At 42.9% G+C, this 26,599-nt stretch overlaps 1 protein-coding gene across 1 annotated transcript in view; it reads right to left on the bottom strand.

The window, feature by feature from the left end:
- The window catches only part of LOC137650265 (polyadenylate-binding protein-interacting protein 1-like), a 109,355-nt gene extending 83,426 nt beyond the window's left edge, over window positions 1-25,929 (bottom strand). Inside the window, exon 1 of the mRNA XM_068383568.1 lies at window positions 25,573-25,929. Within this exon, the coding sequence (XP_068239669.1) occupies window positions 25,573-25,789 (217 nt within the window). The 5' untranslated portion in view covers window positions 25,790-25,929. The remainder of the gene's footprint in view (window positions 1-25,572) is intronic.
- Window positions 25,930-26,599: the final 670 nt, after the last annotated feature.

Below are 26,599 nucleotides of genomic sequence, written 5' to 3'. Positions count from 1 at the left end.
GCCTCCCGTCCGGAACGTAAAAACGCTTCTGCGTCCGTAAACCTGGAAGTAGCTTGAAGGACCCTTGGGCCCTGAGGGAGTCCGCTTGACCCGCGACGTATCTGTCAACATGGTCCATCCCCAGTTTTACGTCCGGCGCCAGAGGAAGGGTTAGAGACGGCTTTTGTTGGACAGGGTTGTCCACTAACCTGCCCAGACCCGAGAGCCAGGCCTGCTCCGTCGAGGGTTTCGGGTCGTCTAGCCTGTGGTGCCGCCTGATCAGTGCCAGCACCTTTCTGTAGGAGGAGACGTCATCTGCCGAGCACTCTCCCCCTTCTATTAGACCTTCCGCGTCGGGCACCCCGCCGATCACGGATGGAGCCATGTGGGAGACTAGGTCTTCTCTCCCCCGCCGTACCAATGGCGCAGGAACTTTCATCACGGGTGGATCCCCTGAGACGGAGGTAGCCGTCATGGGTCTATCCCCTCCCGCGGAGCTCCGTGAGGCCGGGGGCCTACGATCCACTTCCGGTTGCTCAGGGCGCTTGGATAGAGCTGCCGTGGACCCAGGGATAGGGGACATGCTGCCAGGCCGAAGGAGCGGCTCTCCCCGCTGGGCGGATGGAGCCAGTGCCTTCGCGGGCTTGGGCTTAGGGAAGCTGACTTGCGCCAAAGGCTTCGGGCGACGGGCGGACCGACTGGAGGGCGAAGAAGCGGCTCTAGGGAGCCACCCGGATGAGCCTGGAGCGGAGGCTGCTTTGATGAGTTAGCTACGGGGAATGGTCACACGGACCCACTCATCGCTGGACGAACGCCCTTTCTTGTGTTTCCTCTTGGAAGTCCTCGCCCGTTTCCTGGACGGGGCTGACCGGGAGCGATACCTCCTCCTCCGGGACCTCTTTCGCTTCTTTCTCGACTCCCGGGGACCTGAATCTTCCGAGGACGAGGAGTTTGACGAGGATGGTGAAGAGGAGGACGATGACGAGGAGGAAGACGAGCCAGCCGAGTCCTCCGAGACCTCCGATGCTGATGTAGGGTCCACGTGTTGTTTCACCGGCGTGAACAGCAGCATAAAGTCAGGCGGGAGCGTCAACGACGGTGCCGGGGGAGTCCGTACCGACTTCCTGGAAGCGAACCAGCCGCCGAACTCCTCTTCTTGCCGCATCAGCGACCTGAAAGGTGTCCTAGGCGCCATCCACACAATGGAGTTGGGCTCGGACGAACCTGTCAGCGGTCTCTCCTTGTCCGCTTCTCCCCCGGGCACTGAAGTACCTGAAACACATATCCACAATGCGGGGGAAGGGGCCGGAGCCGTCTTCCCCCACACCGGGTATTCGGTCAAGACGGGCCCTGTAGGCACCAGAACCTCGTCTCCCGAGCACACTCCCGACCCCCAGCAGGCCCCCCACACGTCTGCGAAGAAACAATATCCCCCACATCAGGAACATCAGACTCATGGGGAGCGGCAATGGGCCGCTTCCCCGCAACAGACTTACCTCGTTCCCTACTCGGGTAGGGGAAGGTGAAGGGGAACCTCTCTCTGAAGGCGACACCGAGGGCGAGGCGATGCCCGCCTTTATTGGGGATCTCTTGGACGCCTTCTTCTTCTTAGTCCCATACAAGGCCCACTGGACTTCGGGCCAGGACTCGTACTCCGGATACGTGGCGGACTGGGAACACACACTACCCCTGCACGACGAACACAGGGTATGCAGATCAATCTTCGGTTTAGAGAGAAACGCACCACACGATTTACCGGCATTAGGCCCGAGCAGCGACGTTGGTGATCCATAATAGAACACAAAAGCACCAAGCAACACAAGAACACAGGGGAAAGAGGTGGATGAAAGGTATCGGTAAACACGCAGTAACCACGTGGGGACACAAAGGGTAGCACGGGATGTGAGATGGCGGCGAGATGTTAATCACGCCGCGACCAGAAGCTTACTGGTGACCGAGACCTAGCCCCACGCTCTCGCTGACCCGGGTCGCCTCAGGGCGAGTATCCATCCGCCACAGAGGGACCCACTATAGAAAACGGAGATAGGAGAAACTACACAAAATTCTGCTCGGTTGGGGGGAGAATCCCAGATACTCCTAAGAAAGTAGTTCGAGGTAAGTAAGTGACTATTTAACGCTTCTAAGATTTGAGGACACAGAACCTAACATACCAACCTAACCTAACCTAGTAGTTCCCAGGTCACAGACCTAGCCGAAGGCAAGCCCCCAGCTTAAACTTTGAGGGATAACACAATGAGCTTTAAAAAATTTGTTCACTACATTAGATGAACCACAATACCGTGAAATTTGGCTATAGAATCCAAACAGCCATACAGACAGCCATTACACTTTGTTACATTGGGCTCCATAGTGTCCAACCAACACAGAATGCAACTACAAATGAACTGAGGAGTAGTCTAAGAAAAAGTGGCGTCACAGAACTGACTAAGTCACACTCAAGCATACAGCACGCCCAAATATGGTAAACTTCGTCGTATAGTAGGGGAAGGAAGGAGGAGCTGTGTACAAACGAATGAACAGGAGTACTGTAATTCCATTGGAAAGAGAAAGTCGGAGGAGGGCCATAGGGTAAGAAGTATAAAGTTGTTATTAAGTAACAAGATATGTACAAACATACAAACAGAAGCAGATATGTGTGGTTTGTAAAATGTAAACAAGAGTGAAATAAATATTTCATGGAAATAGGATGACCATATTTTGTGATTTTTCGTGAATCTATTATGCATCCCAGAGAATAATGTATAGACGAAAAGGTTAGTTTTACCATTATTTATCAATTTGCCAGTAAATATTCCACACCCAAAACCCATGGTTCCACTGGGTGACCCCATTACCATAGGATATATCTTATTAACTATTTATTTGCGACGGAAATAAAGGTAATTTTCAAGGATAACGGAAGTTATTGTATATAAAACTGCATTCCTTTATTAGTAAAAATTTTACTGTTTTGCTATAATAATACCTAATATTCAATAGGGAAAGTCTCTTAATATATATGAAATACAGAACAATAAATTTTTTCAATTAAGTTTTGCCCATGGTTAAGATAATATACTGTAATTTGTTGTATACCAATCCTAATAGTACAGTAAATTGTATTTGTAACAGTACAGTAACCTGATTTTGTCCATGTCTAAATTCATAGCAAGACTTCTGGAGCTATAAAAATTAAAAGTATAGAATGTTTATATTTCAAGTTCATGATAATGGATATGCATAGTTGTTGTATGGCAATGGTTGATGGTAGTCTTACAGATGAATTTGAATTCAAGACTGGAGTACTACAAGGAGGAATGCTATACCCTATACTATTTATTATAGTGATTGATGATGTTATGAACAAGGTAATGCAAGGAATGAATACTGGCTTTCAATACAACCAGGTATAAAACAGGTCATGCAGTTTCAAACTCTTTCCAGAAACCATAATTACCAGCAATGGATCACCAGTTACAGAATTCAGGGAGAGAATAGGAAGGGAAGAACAAGCAATGGGCATACTAAAAACAGTTAGGAGGTCAAATTGAATATCATTTCACAGCAATTTCTAAATACAGTACATTTCAAAACTCATCCCTTTACCCCCATGGATGTACCGGTACGTTCTTGCAAAAAAACTGCTATTTAAATTTTTTTCTTGCATATTTTTGATAATTTTTTGAGAAACTTCAGGCATTTTCCAAGAGAATGAGACCAACCTGACCTCTCTATGACGAAAATTAAGGCTGTTAAAGCAATTTAAAAAATATATACTGCAAAATATGCTTGAAAAAAATTAACCCCTCGGGGTTAAGGGTTGGAAATTGCCAAATAGCCTAGGGGTAAAAAGGTTAACTTATGGGCACCAGTCGTGGTAAAGCTCTGTAACAAAAGCAACAAAATTTCTCGCCTTCTAGATAAAAGACCTAAGATGACAAATTCGTGGATAATTTGTATTTTTCCTAACTATAAAAACCTTTGTTGGGATTGAAAGTGATGTGTGTGGCAAGAAGGTTGTTGGAGGCAGCATGAGGAAGGGCAGTGAATGGTGGAATGAAGGAGTGAAGGTAAAAGTGGAAGAGAAAAAGAGGGCTTTTGAAGAATGGCTGCAGAGTAATAGAGTAGAGAAGTATGAAAAATATAAAGAGAAAAATGTGGAAGTAAAGCGCAAGGTACGTGAGGCAGAGGGCAGCTGACCTGACCTGAAGTGGGGTCAGGGATTGGGTCATTCATATGAAGAGAATAAGTAGTAGTTTTGGAAAGAAGTGAAGAGAGTAAGGAAGGCTGGCTCAAGAATTGAAGAGACAGTGAAAGATGGAAATGGGAGGTTGTTAAAAGGAGAGGAGGCAAGGAAAAGATGGGCGGAATATTTTGAAAAGTTTACTGAATGTTGTGGATAATAGGGAGGCAGATATAATTGCTGTTGCAGGTGTTGAGGTGCCAGTGATGGGAGATGAGAATGAGAGAGAGATTACAATAGATGAAGGGAGGAGAGCACTAGATGAAACTTGAGTAGGAAAAGCGTCTGGTATGGATGGTGTGAGAGCTGAGATGTTGAAGGAAGGGGGTGAGATTGTTTAATATGTGTTTTGTGTTGTCAATGGTACCAGTAAATTGGGTTTGTGCATGTATTGTACCACTATATAAGGGTAAGGGAGATGTGCATGAGTGTTGTAATTCAAGAGGTATTAGTTTGTTAAGCGTAGTTGGAAAAGTGTATGGTAATGATTAATAGGATCAAGGATAAAACAGAGAATGCAATCTTAGAAATACAGGGTGGTTTTAGAAGAGGTAAGGGTTGTATGAATCAGATTTTTACAGTAAGGCAGATATGCGAGAAATATTTAGCAAAAGGTAAGGAGGTGTATGTTGCGTTTATGGATCTGGAGAAAGCGTATGATAGAGTTGATAGGGAAGCAATGTGGAATGTGATGAGGTTATATGGAGTTGGTGGTAGTAAAGCATGTGTTAGGATAGGAAATGAAGTGAGTGATTGGTTTCCGGTGAGAGTGGGGCTGAGACAGGGATGTGTGATGTCACCGTGGTTGTTTAACTTGTATGTTGATGGAGTGGTGAGAGAGGTGAATGCTCGAGTGCTTGGACGAGGATTAAAACTGGTAGACGAGAATGACCATGAATGGGAGGTAAATCAGTTGTTGTTTGCGGATGATACTGTACTAGTTGCAGACACAGAAGAGAAGCTTGGTCGATTAGTGACAGAATTTGGAAGTGTGTGTGAGAGAAGGAAGTTGAGAGTTAATGTGGGTAAGAGTAAGGTTATGAGATGTACGAGAAGGGAAGGTGGTGCAAGGTTGAATGTCATGTTGAATGGAGAGTTACTTGAGGAAGTGGATCAGTTCAAGTACTTGGGGTCTGTTGTTGCAGAAAATGGTGGAGTGGAAGCAGATGTACGTCAGAGAGTGAATGAAGGTTGCAAAGTGTTGGGGGAAGTTAAGGGAGTAGTAAAAAATAGAGGGTTGGGCATGAATGTAAAAAGAGATCTATATGAGAAAGTGATTGTACCAACTGTGATGTATGGATCGGAGTTGTGGGGAATGAAAGTGACGGAGAGACAGAAATTGAATGTGTTTGAGATGAAGTGTTTAAGGAGTATGGCTGGTGTATCTCGAGTAAATAGGGTTAGGAGCGAAGTGGCGAGAGTGAGAACGGGTGTAAGAAATGAGTTAGCGGCTAGAGTGGATATGAATGTGTTGAGGTGGTTTGGCCATGTTGAGAGAATGGAAAATGGCTGTCTGCTAAAGAAGGTGATGAATGCAAGAGTTGATGGGAGAAGTACAAGAGGAAGGCCAAGGTTTGGGTGGATGGATGGAGTGAAGAAAGCTCTGGGTGATAGGAGGATAGATGTGAGGGAGGCAAGAGAGCGTGCTAGAAATAGGAATGAATGGTGAGCGATTGTGACGCAGTTCCGGTAGGCCCTGCTGCTGCCTCCGATGCCTTAGATGACCGCAGAGGTAGCAGCAGTAGGGGATTCAGCATTATGAAGCTTCATCTGTGGTGGATAATGTGGGAGGGTGGGCTGTGGCACCCTAGCAGTACCAGCTGAACTCTGTTGAGTCCTTTGTTAGGCTGGAGGAACGTAGAGAATATAGGTCCCCTTTTTTTGTTTTGTTTCATTTGTTGATGTCGGCTACCCCCCAAAATTGGGGGAAGTGCCTTGGTATATGTATGTATGTATAAAAACATTAGCTATTTAATAGGGGTAATACTTTCAGCGTACCTGAAATGACGAGCCTAATTTTTAACGAGGGTTTACTACCCACACCGCTAGTTAGCAGGGGTAGGGGAGTGTAGCTTGCTACCCACCCCCCACCCCCCTCACACAACTGTGCTTGAGCTCACTTTGCTTGGAGGTAGGACTTCAAGGGGGTTAGGGCTGGCGAGCAAGTTTGGTTAAATAGCTAAGGTTTGTATAGTAAGGAAAAATACAAATTATCTACGAATTTGTCATTTGTTCCATAACTGGAATACAAACCACGCTATTTATTAGGGGTGACTCACCCATTAGGAAGGGTGGACGTCCCAGCCAGTCTGGCTTTTGGCTTTGCCCGGGGGCTCGTTATTTGAGTGTGTAAGCACCCAAGAAATAAGGAGTCCCTGCACCTTGCTAGAACCCTGTTACGCAAGATCTGCGGCCTACGCAAGCTGTGTGTGAAGGTATGAAGAAGTGTGACTCGTCCTAGAAAGTTGTTCTTTAGTTCTTTAGATGGACACTTGTAGACTAGGACAGTAATTAGGGGGTTATTTAAATTCTGGGAAAGCAATAATTATTAAGATATGTTGAGGAAGGGGGAAGGGGTTATAAAAAGAAAAAGCTTGGTTTCCTCACTAAACGACTTGGAATTAACATGTCAACATAGTCAACCAAACAGAATTCGCGATGCCAGCGTACATGAACAGAAGTTCGTGATGCCAGCGTACATTTGATATACTGTACAGTATATTCAAAATATACTTAATCAAAAATTGAGTGATTTCTAAAAAATGTCACTATGGTAACTTGCATAGCCTATTTTATTGACACTTTTGAGTAATTAATCCATTTTTAATTAAGTATATTTTGAATATACAGTACAGTACGTATATCAAATCTACACTGCCATCACAAACTTCTGTTTATGTACGCTGGCATCAAGAATTCTGTTTGGTTAACGATGTTGACATGTCAGTTCCAAGTCGTTTAGTGAGGAAACCGAGCTATTTTCTTTTTATAACCCCTTCCCCCTTCCTCAACATATCTTGCTAATTATTATTTTCCAAGAATTTAAATAACCACCTAATTACTGTGCAAGAAGATGAGAACTGCAGGATTGCATTATTTTGGAGTAAATGGAGAGCGTGGTGTTGTTAACAATTACCAAATTCAGATATTTTACAAATACAGTAGTAGACAATAGATTCAATAAAATTAATAACAAAATAACATGTTCCATACATTGCATTAGAGTATTTTTACGTGCAGTCAAAATTAATAGTGTTATATCTCCCTCTGGTAGGTTACAATATAGGACAAATTACATTATGCATTATTATTATCATAAGCTAAGCTAAAACCCTAGTTGGAAAAGCAAAATTCTATAAGCCCAAAGGCTCTAACAGGGAAAAATACCCCAGTATAGAAAAGGAAACAAGGAAATGAATACTATACATTACAAGTAAAGTAATATAACCATTATAAAATATTTCTAAACATATACCAACATTATATATATATATATATATATATATATATATATATATATATATATATATATATATATATATATATATATTGCTTCTGTTAAAATGTTATTTTTATTAATAAAATAAATTTTTGAATATACTTACCCGGTGATCATATAAGCTGCAACTCTGTTGCTCGACAGAAAAACCTACGGTCAAAATACGCCAGCGATCGCTATGCAGGTGGGGGTGTACATCAACAGCGCCATCTGTCGAGCAGGTACTTAGTACTCCAAGTAAACAAAGAACCAATTATCTCCTCGGTCCACTGGGTCTCTATTGGGGAGGAAGGGAGGGTCCTTTAATATATGATCACCGGGTAAGTATATTCAAAAATTTATTTTATTAATAAAAATAATATTTTTCAATATTAAACTTAGCCGGTGATCATATAAGCTGATTCACACCCAGGGGGGTGGGTAGAGACCAGCATTACATGTTTACATTATTATGAGCTAAGTATTTTGTATTTCATTTTAGCAGTTATTCAAAATAACAAACATAAAATAAATAAGTACCAGGTAAGGAAGTCGACTTGAACAATTACTCTGCCTTTTTAAGTACGTCTTCCTTACGGAGCCTCGCGATCCTCTTAGGATGCTGAGCGACCCCTAGGATCTGAAGTATCAAGGGTTGCAACCCATACAACAGGACCTCATCAAAACCTCTAATCTAGGCGCTTCTCAAGAAATGACTTTGACCACCAGCCAAATCAAGTAGGATGCGAAAGGCTTCTTAGCCTTCCGGACAACCCAAAAACAATAATAAAACATTTCAAGAGGAAGATTAAAAAGGTTATGGAATTAGGGAATTGTAGTGGTTGAGCCCTCACCCACTACTGCACTCGTTGCTACGAATGGTCCCAGAGTGTAGCAGTTCTCGTAAAGAGACTGGACATTCTTAAGATAAAAAGACGCGAACACTGATTTGCTTTTCCAATAGGTTGCGTCGATTATACTTTGCAGAGATCTATTTTGTTTAAAGGCCACGGAAGTTGCGACAGCTCTAACTTCGTGTGTCCTTACCTTCAGCAAAGCTTGGTCTTCCTCATTCAGATGGGAATGAGCTTCTCGTATTAACAGTCTGATAAAATAGGATAAAGCATTCTTTGACATAGGCAAAGATGGATTCTTAACTGAACACCATAAAGCTTCAGACGGGCCTCGTAAAGGTTTTTAAATAGAACTTAAGAGCTCTTACAGAACATAAGACTCTTTCTAGTTCATTTCCAACCATACGATAAGTTTGGAATATCGAACGATATTGGTCAAGGCCGAGAAGGCAGCTCGTGTTTGGCTAGAAAACCAAGTTGTAGAACATGTAGCCGTTTCGGATGAGAATCCGATGTTCTTGCTGAAGGCATGAATCTCACTGACTCTTTTAGCTGTGGCTAAGCATATCAGGAAAAGAGTCTTTAAGGTGAGATCTTTCAGGGAGGCTGATTGTAGCGGTTCAAACCTGTCTGACATAAGGAATCTTAGTACCACGTCTAAATTCCAACCAGGTGTAACCAAACGACGCTCCTTCGTGGTCTCAAAAGACTTAAGGAGGTCCTGTAGATCTTTATTGTTGGAAAGATCTAAGCCTCTGTGACGGAAGACTGATGCCAACATGCTTCTGTAACCCTTGATAGTGGGAGCTGAAAGAGATCGTTCTTTCCTCAGATATAAGAGAAAGTCAGCTATTTGAGTTACAGAGGTACTGGTCGAGGATACGGATACTGACTTGCACCAGTTTCGGAAGATTTCTCACTTCGATTGGTAGACTCTAAGGGTGGATGTTCTCCTTGCTCTAGCAATCGCTCTGGCTGCCTCCTTCGAAAAGCCTCTAGCTCTCGAGAGTCTTTCGATAGTCTGAAGGCAGTCAGACGAAGAGCGTGGAGGCCTTGGTGTACCTTCTTTACGCGTGGCTGACGTAGAAGGTCCACCCTTAGGGGAAGTGTTCTGGGAACGTCTACTAGCCATCGAAGTACCTCGGTGAGCCATTCTCTCGCGGGCCAGAGGGAAGCAACTAGCGTCAACCTTGTCCCTTCGTGAGAGGCGAACTTCTGCAGTACCTTGTTGACAATCTTGAACGGAGGGAATGCATATAGATCTAGATGTGACCAATCTAGTAGAAAGGTATCTATATGAACTGCTGCTGGGTCCGGGATTGGTGAGCAAAATATTGGGAGCCTCTTGGTCATCGAGGTTGCGAAGAGATCTATGGTTGGCTGGCCCCAGGTGGCCCAAAGTCTCTTGCATACATCCTTGTGGAGGGTCCATTCTGTTGGAATTATTTGTCCCTTCCGAATGAGACAATCTGCCATGACATTCAAGTTGCCTTGGATGAACCTCGTTACTAGTGATATGTCTAGACCTTTTGACCAGGTGAGGAGGTCCCTTGCGATCTCGTACAATGTCAGAGAGTAGGTCCCTCCTTGCTTGGAGATGTACGCCAAAGCCGTGGTGTTGTCCGAGTTCACCTCCACCACTTTGCCTTGAAGGAGAGACCTGAAGCTTTTCCAGGTCAGACGTACTGCCAGTAGCTCCTTGCAGTTGAAATGCATTGTCCTTTGACTCGAGTTCCATAATCCCGAGCATTCCCTACCGTCTAAAGTCGCACCCCAGCCTACGTCCGATGCGTCCGAGAAGAGAACGTGGTTGGGAGTCTGAACAGTCAGGGGAAGACCCTCTCTAAGGTTGATATAGTCCTTTCACCAAGTCAGACAAGACTTTATCTTACCGGAAACCGGGATCGAGACCGCTTCTAGCGTCTTGTCCTTTTTCCAGTGAAAAGCTAGATGGTATAGAAGAGGACGGAGGTGTAGTCTTCCTAGTGACACAAATTGATCCACGGATGACAGTGTCCCTACCAGACTCATCCACAGCCTGACTGGGCAGCGTTCCTTCTTTCAGCATCTTCTGGATGGATAGCAGGGCTGGGGGCTGATCGTCTTGTTCAGCAACGTCCTCATCAGAGGGTTCCTCATCCGAAACTGATGGGGAAACGGCAACGGAGTGGGCAACGTCTGACTCGCTGAATCCGGTCGCACTGGTGGATGCGTGACGGAGCCGGACGCAATATCATGGCACTGCTGCACAGTCTGTGAACTGTCAACAACCATGGGTGCGCGAGGAAGTACAGCATCAACCCGAAACTGTCTAGACTGTCTGGGTTGTGCAGTCAACACCCTACCGGGTTGCTGAGGTTGACGCACTGCGTCACAACAAGTCACCTCTGCTGGTTGTTGAACGTCCTGAACGTCAACAACCACCTCCGAGCGCCGCTTAACGTCAACGTGCGACTGGCAACCCACACTGGGTCGCATCGGTGGAGGAACCACCTCAACTGGCAGACGCGAGTAGGTTACCTCAGCGTCAACAGGGCGCACAACCAACCGGTTGGAAGGTTGTTGGCCAGAAGGTTCTTCTCCGCATTTAAGTCCTCTATCAAGGACGCAAGCTTGGACTGCATGTCTTGCAGCAAAGCCCATTTAGGGTCTACGGGAGCAGGTGTGGCAACAGACGGGGTTAGCGACTGAGGCGGAACCATTTACCATCCCTGAAAGCCTTGTTATGTGTGACATAATAGTACAGCAAAACTTCAAAGGCTCGACAAATGTTGAGAAGTTGACCTGTAAACAACTTGGAGCGTCTCCTGGCTAGGCGCCAGGGCGAGTCTACCAGAATTGAGAAGTCTATCTGGGCAGAGGCATGAACTCCCAAGCCGAGAACTTCTCTCGTGTCATATCAGACTCTCGCTCTATAAGCCAGTTTAAAAGAAGGGAAATCAAAGGCTGTATCCCTAAAACTCCTCCTGGTGCAAAAACCAGTCGCCTAGCCAACGTAACGCTCTCTAGGAGAGCGAGAGAGCACTAGCTTAAAAACAACGGCTTCGAAGTAGCTAGGCCTAGTGTAAGTTCTGACGTTTAGGCGCACGAGGAGCAGCAGTTACAAGATCCGGACGAAGATCCTTAAAAAATCATCATGATTTAATTAAAGTCCATAGAAGGTTAAGCAGCTTAAGGCTCCTCTCCAAATGACAGAGTCCTCAAGGGAATATCAGTAGGAGGGAGAACAGCACTTTCTCATCTACAGGAACCTTGTCCGATAAAAGCTAGGTTATCTCAGTGAGTCTCTCACTGGTGCATTAGTAGCAGACCAGAAGGCAACGTCATGTAACTGCTTGACAGTCTGTGAACTGTCAACAACTGAACTGTCAACCACAACAGGTGCGTGAGGACATACAGTGTTCACTCGAGACTGCTTTGACTGTCTATACTGAGCAGTCAAAACAACTCTAGAATGCGGAGGTTGACGCACCGCGTCAAAACAAAACAACTTAGACTGTTGTTGTACCTCGCGAACGTCAACGGAAGGTTCCGTGCGTTACTGAACGTCAACATGCGGCTGGCAGGGTACACTGGAACGCATGGGTGGCGGGACTCTCTCAGCTGGAGTGCGGCAGAAGGTCGCCTCAGCGTCCACAGGACGCACAACCGTGTTGGTTGTAGGCTAGAGGTTGGTGCAGTGTCAACCTTCTCCGCACGAAAGTCCCGCATCAATGACGTTAACTGAGACTGCATGGTCTGCAGCAAAGACCATTTAGGGTCTACAGGAGCAGGTGCGGCAACAGACGGTGTGACTGTCTGATGCGGTACCGCTTTGCCTCTCTTAGGAGGTGAGCTGTCGTCGGAAGACTGCAGCGAGTCCGAACTGACCCAGTGGCTACAACTGGGCCGTTGGACTTGCGCGGAAGGGACCGACTTGCCCTTAATAAGCTGCGAGACCTTGATCCATGGTTTCTTACGAGAAACCTCTTCCGCAGACGAGAAATAAATGGGCTCTCTCGTCTTTGTGTGGGTGGGGCGATCTTGGGTAGATACGCCCGAAACCACGGAGGGAAACGTCTGTTCGTTGATCAAGGCCTGACGAACCCATAAGTCGTTCGACATTACTTCTCCCCTGGGCTTGGGAGCTTGCAAGAGGTCCCGGACTAGGTGAACGACAGGCACGAACAGAAGAACCCTCGGACGCAACACTGTAACACTTTGCGCATATCACTTTATCACTTCGATTTTCTGTTTTGCACTTATTTCACTGAAATCGAAACTTTTACTGATTTCTACCTGAAACACGCAATTCTACCCTTCATTAAAAGGTAGTAATTGCGAAAACAGTCGTATAATGCAGCTCATTAATACTAGCAAAAAAACAGAAAACATATATAAAGATAAAGAATTCAGTGGCTGGGAAAGACTAAACACTTGTTCAAATAAACTACGTTTACAATCTCTCACCGCACATAGCCTGGGGACAAGAATAAAACCCTAGAAACGTTTTACCTTCTTCCCCGTACAGCGACTAGGGAGGAGAGTAACACGAGAACAACGTTACCCGCTTGAACAGAACGTTTTTTTTTTTCTCCTCTCTCTCCCTCCGTCTCTATCTCTCTCTCTCTTTCTCTCTTGATTTCGCACCTAAGAGAAGAGCCCAATTATATATCGTCAAAAAAACATGTTATTTGACTAAAGGAAAAAACTGAAAGGTTTTCCAAATAAAAAGTTCCTTTAATTTAGAATTTAAAACATTTAAGCTAAGAAAGAATGAACGAAACGTCAGAATCGATTTACTCTTACTGCAAAGTGAAACCGTGATACACTCTCTCTCTATCGTAACGATAGAGCGCTTGTTGAACGTCCTGAACGTCAACAACTGCGTAGTCTAAAAAACTAAACGTTAGTTCATCTTTGAAAACAGTACGAAGACTATCAAAGAAATTCTTTCATAAAACATTAAATTTAAAGTTTTAAATTCTTTAAAGGCTAAATACGATATAACGGGCTCAACGTTGATTAACTTCGGTTCCAAGTTAGGACCGCCTACTATCAGGAAAGGTCGCATATAAACAAAACATAAAAATTTATTTTTATATGTTTATAATAAATGGAAAGTTAATCGAAGAGGCCTAATAAAGGCGGAGAGATATAAAATATATAGATCTATAACGTGTTAAGCAAAATTACTAAAAACCTAAACACACTTCCGTCTAAGGGAAGGATCGGCCATTTAAAAGTGAAAGAGAGTCCATACTCTCTTTGTCACCATAATTAAATCTATCCAAAGCGAGTTCAAGTTTTGAGATGAAGATAAAACCCCTGCATAGCGAAAGCTCAAAACTAGAATAGTGTACTTCACCAAATAGTTGTGAAAACAAATCCAGTTAGTAACAGCGTATTTGTAGGTCTTGCCGGTAGCCCGACAGAGAGAAAATTGGTTCTTTGTTTACTTGGAGTACTAAGTACCTGCTCGACAGATGGCGCTGTTGATGTACACCCCCACCTGCATAGCGATCGCTGGCGTATTTTGACCGTAGGTTTTTCTGTCGAGCAACAGAGTTGCAGCTTATATGATCACCGGCTAAGTTTAATATTGAAAAAACATTTTTGTATAATAGGGAACTGTTTTTAACTACTCTACATGGATCTACTGGTTTTTATCACATACTGTCTATAAATGAAATGTTATTTTTATAATAAAATAAATTTTTGAATATACTTACCCGGTGATTATAATAGCTGCAACTCTGATGCTCGACAGAAAAACTCTACGTAAAAATTCGCCAGCGATCGCTACACAGGTAGGGAGTGTACTCAACAGCGCCATCTGTCGTTGAGATACCTAGTACTCATTATAAACAAAGAACTCAATTTTCTCCTCGGTCCACTATGTCTCTATTGGGGAGGAAGGGAGGGTCCTTTAATTTATAATCACCGGGTAAGTATATTCAAAAATTTATTTTATTATAAAAATAACATTTTTCAATATTTAACTTAGCCGGTGATTATAATAGCTGATTCACACCCAGGGGGGTGGGTAGAGACCAGCAAAATATGTTTACATCATATGAGCTAAGAATTTTTATTTCATTTTAGAAGTTATCAAAATAACTAAACAAAATAAATAGGTACCTGGTAAGGAAGTCGACTTGAACAATTACTCTGCCTTTTTAAGTACGTCTTCCTTACGGAGCCTCGCGATCCTCTTAGGATGCTGAGCGACCCCTAGGAGCTGAAGTATCAAGGGTTGCAACCCATACAACAGGACCTCATCAAAACCTCTAATCTAGGCGCTTCTCAAGAAATGACTTTGACCACCCGCCAAATCAACTAGGATGCGAAAGGTTTCTTAGCCTTCCGGACAACCCAAAAACAACAATAAAAACATTTCAAGAGAAAGATTAAAAAGGTTATGGAATTAGGGAATTGTAGTGGTTGAGCCCTCACCCACTACTGCACTCGCTGCTACGAATGGTCCCAGAGTGTAGCAGTTCTCGTAAAGAGACTGGACATCCTTAAGATAAAAAGACGCGAACACTGACTTGCTTTTCCAATAGGTTGCGTCCATTATACTTCGCAGAGATCTATTTTGTTTAAAGGCCACAGAAGTTGCGACAGCTCTAACTTCGTGTGTCCTTACCTTCAGCAAAGCTTGGTCTTCCTCATTCAGATGGGAATGAGCTTCTCGTATTAACAGTCTGATAAAATAGGATAAAGCATTCTTTGACATAGGCAAAGATGGTTTCTTAACTGAACACCATAAAGCTTCAGACGGGCCTCGTAAAGGTTTAGTTCGTTTTAAATGGAACGACAGGCACGAACAGACGAACCCTCGGACGCAACACTGTAACACTTTGCGCCTCGGACGCAACACTGTAACACTTTGCGCATATCACTTTATCACTTCGATTTTCTGTTTGCACTAATTTCTACCTGAAACACGCAATTCTACCCTTCATTAAAAGGTAGTAATTGCGAAATTAGTCGTATAATGCAAGCTCATAATACCAGCAAAAAACAGAAAACATATTTTAAGATAAAAAGAAAAATCAGTGGCTGGGAAAGAGACTAAACACTAGTTCATATAACTATGTTTTCAATCTCTCACCGCACATAGCCTGGGGACGAGAATAAAAACCTAAAAACGTTTTATCCTTCCTCCCCGTAGAGCGACTAGGGACACGAGTAACACGAGAACAACGTTACCCGCTTGAACGGAACGTTTTCTCTCCTCTCTCTCTCTTTCTCTCTTGATTTCGCACCTAAGAGAAGAGCCCATTTAAATATCGTAAAAAAAAACATGTTATTTGACTAAAGGAAAAAACTGAAAGGTTTTTCAAATAAAAAGTTCCTTTAAATTAGAATTTAAAACATTTAAGCTAAGAAAGAATGAACAAAACGTCAGAATCGATTTACTCTTACTGCAAAGTGAAACCGTGATACTCTCTCTCTCTATCGTAACGATAGAGCGCATGTTGTACGTCCTGAACGTCAACAACTGCGTAGCATAAAAAAACTAAACGTTAGTTCATCTTTGAAAACAGTACAAAGACTATCAAAGAAATTCTTTCATAAAATATTACATTTAAAAAGTTTTAAAACCTTAGCTCTTTAAAAGCTAGACGATATAAAGGGCTCAACGTTTATTAACTTCGGTTTCCAAGTTAGGACCGCCTACTCAGGCTCTGCCTTTTTAAGTACGTTATATAAACAAAGCATTAAAATTTATTTTTATATGTTTATAAAAAATGGAAAGTTAATCGAAGAGGCCTAATAAAGGCGGAGAGATATAAAATATAGAGGAAAATCTATAACGTGATAAGATAATTATTAAAAGCCTAAACACACTTCCGTCTAAGGGAGGGGTCGGCCATTTAAAAGTGAAAGAAAGTCCATACTCTCTTTGTCACCATAATTAAATCTATCCAAAACTAGTTCAAGTTTTAAGATGAAGATAAAACACCTGCATAGCGAAAGCTCAAAACTAGAATAGTGTACTTCACCAAATAGTTGTGAAAACAAATCCAGTTAGCAACAGCGAATTAGTAGATCTTGCCGGTAGCCCGACAGAGAGAAAATTGAGTTCTTTGTTTACAATGAGTACTAGGTATCTCAACGACAGATGGCGCTGTTGAGTACACCCCCTACCTGTGTAGCGATCGCTGGCGAATTTTTACGTAGAGTTTTTCTGTCCAGCAACAGAGTTGCAGCTATTATAATCACCGGCTAAGTTAAATATTGAAAAAATAATAATTCCCTATATAACAAGGAAACTTTTGTGTGTAGTGCAGTATTGTAATAACTACTTTGTCTAACTGAAAAAAAAACGTACTGACGTTTCTGCAAAACCCAATCAAAAAATGGTAATCAATCCGATCATAAAGACAAGTGAAAATCAATTCTTCCGACATAACTCCCCCCAACAACCAACTGGTATCATTGAAATAACAATTTGGAGCTTCCCAATGCTCCAATATACACCTCAATTGTTTAAATTAAATTAAATTTGGGTAAATATATGATACTCTAACTACTAGTGAAAGTGGAATTCGCTATAAGAAATGGATGAGTGCTGGCTAATTTGGTATTTTTCTCTATACAGTATGTTTAATAGGGGCTGGGGCATAATAACCAACTTATCGATCGATTAAAATGTGAAGTATATTTTCTCACTAAGTCAATTGTTTACATCTGAGAATGAAGGGGACTTATTGCGCATGCTTGGTTCCCATCAGTTTGGCAGGTGGTTTTTCTAAACCAATTAACAGCTTATAAGTACTTCTTCATAAGTTGCTGGATGTTGTTCTACAACAGCCATTTTGTTCCAACTTCCCCTTCAGTTTCAACTTCACCACCATCACATAAAGACATCTCCACGAGGGAACTTAAGGGAAGTACATCGATGTTATGAAATTTAGTATAATTTCATTTATGTCGGTAACTGATTATGATGGAAATGCTCTTGATTCAGTGTAAAATGATATTTTAATTATAAAATAAATTTTTGAATATACTTACCCGGTGAATATATAATAGCTGCTGCTCCAGCGGCTCGACAGAAAACACACACAAAAACTCGCGAGCGATCGCTATGAAGGTTGCGGGTGTGCCCACCAGCGCCAACTATCGGCCAGATACCGCATATACATGTAAACAGACCCAATTTTTCTCATCCCGCTGGGTCTCTATCGGGGAGGAAGGGGGGGCCTTTAATTTACATATTCACCGGGTAAGTATATTCAAAAATTTATTTTATAATTAAAATATCATTTTTAAATATTTAACTTAGCCGGTGAATATATAATAGCTGATTCACACCCATGGTGGTGGGTAGAGACCAGAGTTAATTAAGTTTACAGCGTATATGCTTAGAGTTTTTGACAGTTATATCATAACAAAACCCAAATATATAAAGGTACCTGGTAAGGAAGTTGACTTAGACGATTACTCTGCCTTATTAGTCTGTCTTCCTCACGAAGCCCAGCGATCCTCTTAGGATGCTGAAAGATTCCCAGGAGCTGAAGTATTAAGGGCTGCAACCCATACAACAGGACCTCATCAAACCCCTAATCTGGGCGCTCTCAAGAAATGACTTTGACCACCCGCCAAATCAACCAGGATGCGAAAGGCTTCTTAGCCTTCAGTACAACCCAAAAAACAATATTAAAAACATTTCAAGATACAGATTAAAAAGGATATTGGAATTAGGGTAATGTAGTGGTAGAACCCTCACCCACTACTGCACTCGCTGCAACGAATGGACCCAGTGTGTAGCAGTCCTCGTAAAGAGTCTGGACATCTTTTAAGTAAAATGACGCGAACACTGACTTGCTTCTCCAAAAAGTCGCGTCCATAATACTTTGCAGAGATTTATTTTGCTTGAAGGCCACAGAGGTTGCTATAGCTCTAACTTCGTGCGTCTTAACCTTAAGCAAACATCGGTCTTTCACATTCAAGTGAGAATGAGCTTCTCGTATTAAAAATCTGATAAAATATGACAAAGCATTCTTTGACATAGGCAATGATGGTTTCTTAACTGAGCACCATAATGCCTCAGATTTACCTCGTAATGACTTAGTACGAGCTAAATAGAACTTAAGAGCTCTAACAGGACATAATACTCTTTCCAGTTCGTTGCCTACGATCTCTGATAAGCAAGGAATATCAAAAGATTTAGGCCAAGGACGAGAAGGCAGTTCATTTTTGGCCAGGAAACCAAGTTGAAGTGAACAAGTGGCTTTTTCTGTAGAAAAGCTGATGTTCTTACTGAAGGCATGAAGTTCACTGACCCTTTTAGCCAAAGCCAAGCACACTAGGAAAAGTGTCTTGAGGGTGAGATCCTTCAGGGAGGCTGAATGTAATGGCTCAAACCTGTCTGACATGAGGAACCTTAGGACCACGTCTAAGTTCCATCCAGGAGTTGCCAAACGACGTTCCTTAGAGGTCTCGAAAGACTTAAGGAGATCTTGGAGATCTTTATTGTTGGAAAGATCTAAGCCTCTATGTCGAAAGACCGAAGCCAACATGCTCCTGTAGCCCTTAATCGTGGGAGCTGAAAGGGAGCGAACCTTTCTCAGATGTAAAAGAAAATCTGCGATTTGGGCTACAGAGGTACTGGACGAGGACACAGATGCTGACTTGCACCAGTCTCGAAAGACTTCCCACTTCGACTGGTATACTCTAATGGTAGAAGCTCTCCTCGCTCTTGCAATCGCACTGGCTGCCTCCTTCAAAAAGCCTCGAGCTCTCGAGAGTCTTTCGATAGTCTGAAGGAAGTCAGACGAAGAGCGGGGAGGCTTTGATGGACATTCTTTACGTGGGGCTGACGTAACAGATCTACCCTTAGAGGAAGACTTCTTGGAAAGTCTACCAGCCATTGAAGTACCTCGGTGAACCACTCTCTCGCGGGCCAGAGGGTAGCAACCAACGTCAACCTTGTCCCTTCGTGAGAGGCGAACTTCTGCAGTACCTTGTTGACTATCTTGAATGGTGGGAATGCATATAAGTCCAGAAGAGACAAATCCAGTAGAAACGCGTCTATGTGGATTGCTTCTGTATCTAGGACTGGAGAGCAATAGAATGGTATCCTTTTGGTCAACGAGGAGGCAAAGAGGTCTATGGTGGGTTGACCCCAAGTAGCCCAAAGACTCTTGCCCACGTCCTTGTGGAGGATCCATTCCGTGGGTATCACCTGACCCCTCCGACTGAGACAGTCTGCCAAGACGTTCAAGTCCCCCTGGATGAATCTCGTCAACAGGGAGATGCCTCGATTTCTTGACCATAAGAGAAGGTCCTTTGCGATCTCGAGCAGCGTGAAGGAGTGTGTGCCTCCTTTCTTGGAGATGTACGCCAAAGCTGTGGTGTTGTCTGAGTTGACCTCTACCACTTAGTTTCGAAGAAGCTTTCGAATATCATCAAGGCCAAGTGGACTGCTAATAGCTCCTTGCCGTTGATGTGCATGCTCTTCTGACTTGAGGTCCACAGACCCGAGCATTCCCGACCGTCCAGGGTCGCACCCCAACCCAAATCCGACGCGTCTGAGAACAACACATGGTTTGGGTTCTTGACTGCTAGGGATAGTCCCTCTCTCAGACTGATATTGCTGTCCCACCATTTCAGGCATGCCTTTACTGGTTCGGAGACTGGGAATGATACCGTCTCTAACGTCTTGTCCTAGTTCCAGTGAGAGGCTAGATGGAACCGGAGAGGCAGAAGGTGTAGTCTCCCTAGTGAGACAAACTGCTCCAGGGATGAGAGAGTCCCTACAAGACTGTTCCAACTCCTGACTGAACAAACGTTTTCTTTTCAGCATTAGTTGGACTTCGAGCTGGGCTTGTTCTATTCGGTGGCAGACGGAAAAGCCCGAAAAAACTGGACTGCGAATCTCCATCCCCAAATATAGAATAATCTGGGATGGGATCAGTTGGGACTTTTAGGTTGACCAAAAGTCCCAACTCCCTGGCCAGACTCAACGTCCAATGTAGATCCTGCAGACAGCGAAGACTGGACGATGCTTTGAGAAGCCAGTCGTCCAAGTACAGGGAGGCTCGGATCCCCGATAGATGGAGGGATTTTACCACATTCCTCATGAGCCTCGTAAACACGAGAGGAGCAGGACTGAGGCCAAAGCACAGGGCTCGAAACTGGTACCCCACATTCCTGTAAACAAAACTCAGAAACGGTTGGGAATCCGGGTGTATAGGAATGTGGAAGTATGCCTCCTGAAGGTCGAGAGAGACCATCCAGTCGCCATCCATTAATGCTGTCAAGACAGCCTGGTAGACTTCATCGTGAAGTTTGTCTTGACAATGAACATATTGAGCGCACTTGCCTCTTACGTACTCCTGCAGTGAACATGGCTGCCAGATCATTGGAGCCATCCCTGAGGGACTTGTTCCTGCAGAGAACGTGGCTGTTAGATCATTGGAGCCATCCCTGAAAGCCTTGTTTATGCATGACATAATTGTACAGCAAAACTTCAAACGCTCGAAAAAACTCCTAACAGGAGATGGTCTAGCTCTGAAGTCGACCATAATATCTTGGAGCGTCTCATGGCCAGGCGCCATGGAAAGTCTATGAGGTTTGAGAAGTCTATCTGGGCAGAGGCAGGAACTCCCAAGCCGAGAACTTCTCCCGTGTCATATCAGACTCTCGCTCTATAAGCCAGCTTAAAAGTAGGGAAAGCAAAGGCTGTCTCCCCCAAACTCCTCCTGGTGATAAACCAGTCGCCTAGCAAACGTAAAGCTCTCTTAGAAGAGCGAGAGAGCACTAGCTTATAAAACAACGGCTTCGAAGTAGCTAGGCCTAGTGTAAACTCTGACGTTTAGGCGAACGAGGAGCAGCAGTTACAAAAAGATCCGGACAAAGATCCTTAAAAATCAGCATGATTTATTTAAAGTCCATAGAGGGCTGAGCAGCTTTAGGCTCCTCTCCGTCTGACAGAGTCCTCAAGGGAATATCAGTAGGAGGGGGAACAGCAACTTCCTCATCTGAAGGAACCTTGTCCGACAATAGCCGAGTCTCAAGCAAGGGAGAGACCTGCCGTGGTGGCAATGCTTGACAAGCAGAGTCCACACGCAAAGGAGCAACAGTAGCAGTCAAGGATGCTATGTCATGTAACTGCTTAAAGGACTGACCAGCAACAACCAACAGGTGCGGGAGGACGCTCGACGTCAACTCGAGACTGCCTTGACTGCCTGGACTGAGCAGTCAAAACAACTCTTGACTGCGGTGCTTGACGCTCAACGTCAAAACAAGTCAACTTCGCTGGTTGGCGAACGTCCTGAACGTCAACAAAAGCATGCGGCAGCGGCTGAACGTCCACAAGCGGCTGAAAGTCAACACTGGACTGCATCAAGTGAGGCTCTACAAAACGTGACTGACGTGATTTTGTAACGTCAACGTCAACAGGACGAGCAAAGGTTCGTTTGGGCGGCTGACGGCCAGGATCTCGATCAGCTAAGCGGCGAGGATCATCGTGAACCTGCTCAGCAGAATAGTCCTCCATAAGAGAGGCAAGCTTATTCTGCATGTCTTGCCGTACAACCCATTTAGGATCAACGGGAATGGTTGCGGTAAGAGACGAGGGTAACGTCTGTGACTGCAAAACCTTGCCTACAAAAAGACTCTCGGAGCCTATGTTAAGCTTTTGTTTAGGCGGCGAGCAGTCTTCCGATGACTGCATAGGGTCAGAGCTGTCCTAATAGTTAAAACCAGGACGCTGGACCTGTCCTGAAAGGACTGACTTTCGCTTAAAGGGCCTCGAAACCTTGTTTCAGGTTTCTTATGCGAAAAGCCTTCGGATGACGAGGAGAAAATCGTCTCGCTCGTCTTATGGTAGGGGCGGTGTTGATGAGACACGCCTGAAACCATAGAGGGAACGTCTGTTCGCTGATCAAGTCCTCTCGAACCCATAAGTCGTACGACATTACTTCTCCCCTGGGCTTGGGAGTTTGCAAGTCGTCTCGGACTAGGCGAACGACAGGCACGAACAGACGAACCCTCGGTCGCAACACTGATAATACTTTGCGCAATTATCACTTTATCACTACGATTTTCTGTTTTGCACTTATTTCACTGAAATCGAATTTTTTAACAATTCACATCAGGTATGAATAAAACTGATTTCTACCTGAAGCACGCAATTCTACCCTCATCAAAAGGTTATAATTGCGAAATCAGTCGTATAATGTAAGCACATTAATACAAGCAAAAAACAGTAAACATATTTTAAGATAAAAAGATCAGTGGCTGGGAAGGAGACTAAATACTAGTTCATTCAAAACTACGTTTTCAATCTCTCACCGTACAGTGCCTTGGGACGAGAATAAAAACTAAAAACGTTTTATCCTTTCTCCCCGTACAGAGACTAGGGACGAGAGTAAGAAACTGACTCGAGAACAACGTTACTCGCTTGGGACGAGAATAAAGATCGGAACGTTCTCTCTCCTCTCTCTCTCTCTCCGTCTCTATCTCTCTCTCTTGATTTCGCACCGAAGAGAAGAGCCCACTTACCTTTCGTCAATAAACAGGTTATTTGACCAAAGGAAAAAACTGAAAGGTTTTTCAATTAAAAAGTTCCTTTAAAATAGTATTTAAAACATTTAAGCTTTGAAAGAAGAATGAACAAAACGTCAGAATCGATTTACTCTTTCTGCAAAGTGAAACCGTGATACTCTCTCTATCGTAACGATAGAGCGCAAACTGCGTAGCATAAATAAACTAAACGTTAGTTCATCTTTGAAACAGTACGAAGACTATTCAAAGAAAATCTTTCATAAAATATCTACTAAAAAATATTCATTTAATAAGTTTTAAATCATTTGCTCTGTAAAAGTTATTTACGATTGAAAGGGCTCAACGTTGTTTAACTTCGGTTTCCAAGTTAGGACCGCCTACTCTCAGGAAAGGTCGCATATAAACAAATCATTAAAATTTATCTTGATGTTTATTATAAATGGAAAGCTAATCGAAGAGGCCTAATAAAGGCGGTTGAGATATAAAATATATAGAGGAAAATCTATAATTAATTTATAACGTGATAAGATAATTGCTAAAAGCCTAAAACACACTTCCGTACTAAGGGAAGGGTCGGCCATTTAAAAGTCAAAGAAAGTCCAAAAAAACAATCCAAAGTCATCAAAAATTAAATCTATCCAAAAACGAGTTCAAGATTTAAGTTGAAGATAAAACACCTGCACTGCGAAAGCTCAAACCAAAAGGAAGTACTTCACCAAATATGTTGAGAAAACTCCAGGTTATACAGCGAGTATTGATAAGTCTTGTCGTTAAGGCCGACAGAGAAAAAAATTGGGTCTGTTTACATGTATATGCGGTATCTGGCCGATAGTTGGCGCTGGTGGGCACACCCGCAACCTTCATAGCGATCGCTCGCGAGTTTTTGTGTGTGTTTTCTGTCGAGCCGCTGGAGCAGCAGCTATTATATATTCACCGGCTAAGTTAAATATTTAAAAACTATTGTTACTCATGTGAAATTAAAAAAATATCAGTGAAATAATGGCTCAAAGATCCGATTCTGACTTAATTTGAAGGGAAGACCAGCACATTTTCTACTGCAAAGCTTCTATAAAGATTGCCAAGACAAAAATAAACAAAAAACAGTCAATCATAAGATAAGGAATTATTTATGATTTACTTTATCATAATGTATGGATTTATTTGTGATTTACTTAATCATACTGAAAGGATTTATTTGTAATTTACTTTTAGTTTGTGACCTGGGAAGGGGGATCCGACTAACGGTTGTGACCTGGAAATGGTTGTCCAGGGGAGCTTGCAACCTGGGAAGGGGGGTCCTGGGAGCTTGCCCACGGCTAGGGGGTTATAACCTGGGAAGGGGGGTCCTGGGAGTTTGCCCAAGGCTAGGGGGTTATGTCCTAGGAACAACTATGTTAGGTTAAGTGGGTTTGTTAGGCTCTGTACCCCTTAACAAATACAACTGGTTATCTTGTGCTCATTTTGCATTTCTGACCATTATTATTCCTGCAAAGAACACGTTTATGACATTTCCCCACCCAAACCGACCCTGGTTTCCCACTGGGGTCACATATAATTGTCTTTCTATGAGGGTCCAAAAACTCATGAACGGGTGGTTTGCCCCAAAAATAATGACCAGAAATGTATAAAACACATGATAGAAAGTGGGAAAAATATATGGTTCATGTATTTGGCTGGAAATTAAAGCAACCTATATTTAACTAAATTTGTAGCAAACAGAAACGTAGAAATTGTTTAATATATTCATACAGATAACACATCACTCCGATTCTTATTCAAAGTGAAGATTCCAAGAAAATAGTAAAGTGTCTCTATAACAAAATCTTTGATTATGTTGTTTTTCTGTTGCATCTTGTCTACTAGAATACATTTTCAATCACTTAAAAGCTTTGCCAATCCTATGCTAAAGTAATCTGTAACCTTTCTACTTCCATACAGTTAATCTCTTGACCTTTTTCTCCAACCTACAATCCCACATGAATAGTAGGCTACCTTAATTAACAGGAAAATGATAAGAAAATCATTGTTAAATCTATTAATTTTGAAGAACTGTTTTGATAAAAAAATTTTGAAAAAATAAAAGGTTATACAAATTTTTTCCTATTCTCAAACCTCAAAATTATCGTACAAAAGCGTACGATACTCAAGGTATGGATCTTACTGGACCCAAAATAATCGTACATGTACAATAATACCCAACAATTATCGTACGAATGGCAAATCTGCTCTAGCGGTTGTATTTCAATGGGTGGCTGGTGCCCTAGCCATCCTACTACCTACCATCTGATAAGGTTAGGCTAACCCTAAAATATATCTCAAACAAAATTCATATGAAAGACAGCCTATGCTACATTAGAGATAGTAAAATATATCAAAAATACAAAGGAAAAACTTTTGAAAAAAAATTACGGAAAATTTACATATAGACTGAAGGGAGTTTGATGGGTATTCACTACCTAATGTCCCGTCTGAGCCAATTCCTGCATTCCTTTCATATGCAGTCGAAAGGTTACCTGCATTGGCATTAGCCTCCTTGTTCTGCTGTTGCAGAGGCATTTGTGGCGACACTGCAGGAGCAGGACTCGTCTGCTGTCCTATCGGCTGCGGTGATGACACCGAAGTAGTAGAAGTCACCTCTGGAGGAGATACATGTGGTCTTCTGAGGTCAGTTAAATCGGATCCGTTCGTACCACGCCCACGCCCGCGCCCTCTCCCAACGCCTACTTCCATTTTAGTGTTTTACCGAAACGTGTTGGCTGTCGTATTGCTTTTCCGATCAAGAAAGCAACATGAACTTCAAGAAGCCGCTGGCCTAAAGGAAGAGTTCCTTGGGCATGAACTTCACTGCACAGAAACAAACCGATTCAGAGTTTTGCCTTCGCTCAGTTCACTGTTGTCGTTTGCGATATAGTAGTGTACGACATGTTTTCCCAGTTGATGAAGTTTAGCTTTAAATATTCTGTTTTTATTTATTATTATTATTATTATTATTATTATTATTATTATTATTATTATTATTATTATTATTATTATTATTATTATTATTAGCCAAGCTACAACCCTAGCTGGAAAAGCAAGATGCTATAAGACCAAGGGCTCCAATAGGGAAAAATAGCCCAGTGAGGAAAGGAAATAAGGAAACCAATAAATCATGAGAACAAATTAACAATAAATCTTTCTAAAACAGTAACAACGTCAAAACAGATATGTCATATATAAACTATTAACAACGTCAAAACAGATATGTCTTATATAAACTATAAAAAGACTCACGTCAGCCTAGTCAAAATAAAAACATTTGCTGCAACTTTGAACTTTTGAAGTTCTACTTATTCAACCACCCGATTAGGAAGATCATTCCACAACTTAGTCGCAGCTGGAATCAAACTTCTAGAAGAATGTGTAGTAATGAGCCTCGTGATGGAGAAGGCCTGGCTATTGAAATTAACTGCCTGCCTAGTATTACGAACAGGATAGAATTGTCCAGGGAGATCTGGATGTAAAGGATGGTCAGAGTTATGAAAAATCTTATGCAACATG

The sequence above is a fragment of the Palaemon carinicauda genome, chromosome 11 (genome assembly GCF_036898095.1).
Source record: "Palaemon carinicauda isolate YSFRI2023 chromosome 11, ASM3689809v2, whole genome shotgun sequence".
Classification (NCBI taxonomy): Eukaryota; Metazoa; Arthropoda; class Malacostraca; order Decapoda; family Palaemonidae; genus Palaemon; species Palaemon carinicauda.
Note: the sequence above shows the minus strand (reverse complement) of the source record. Positions and strands in the feature narration are given on the sequence as shown.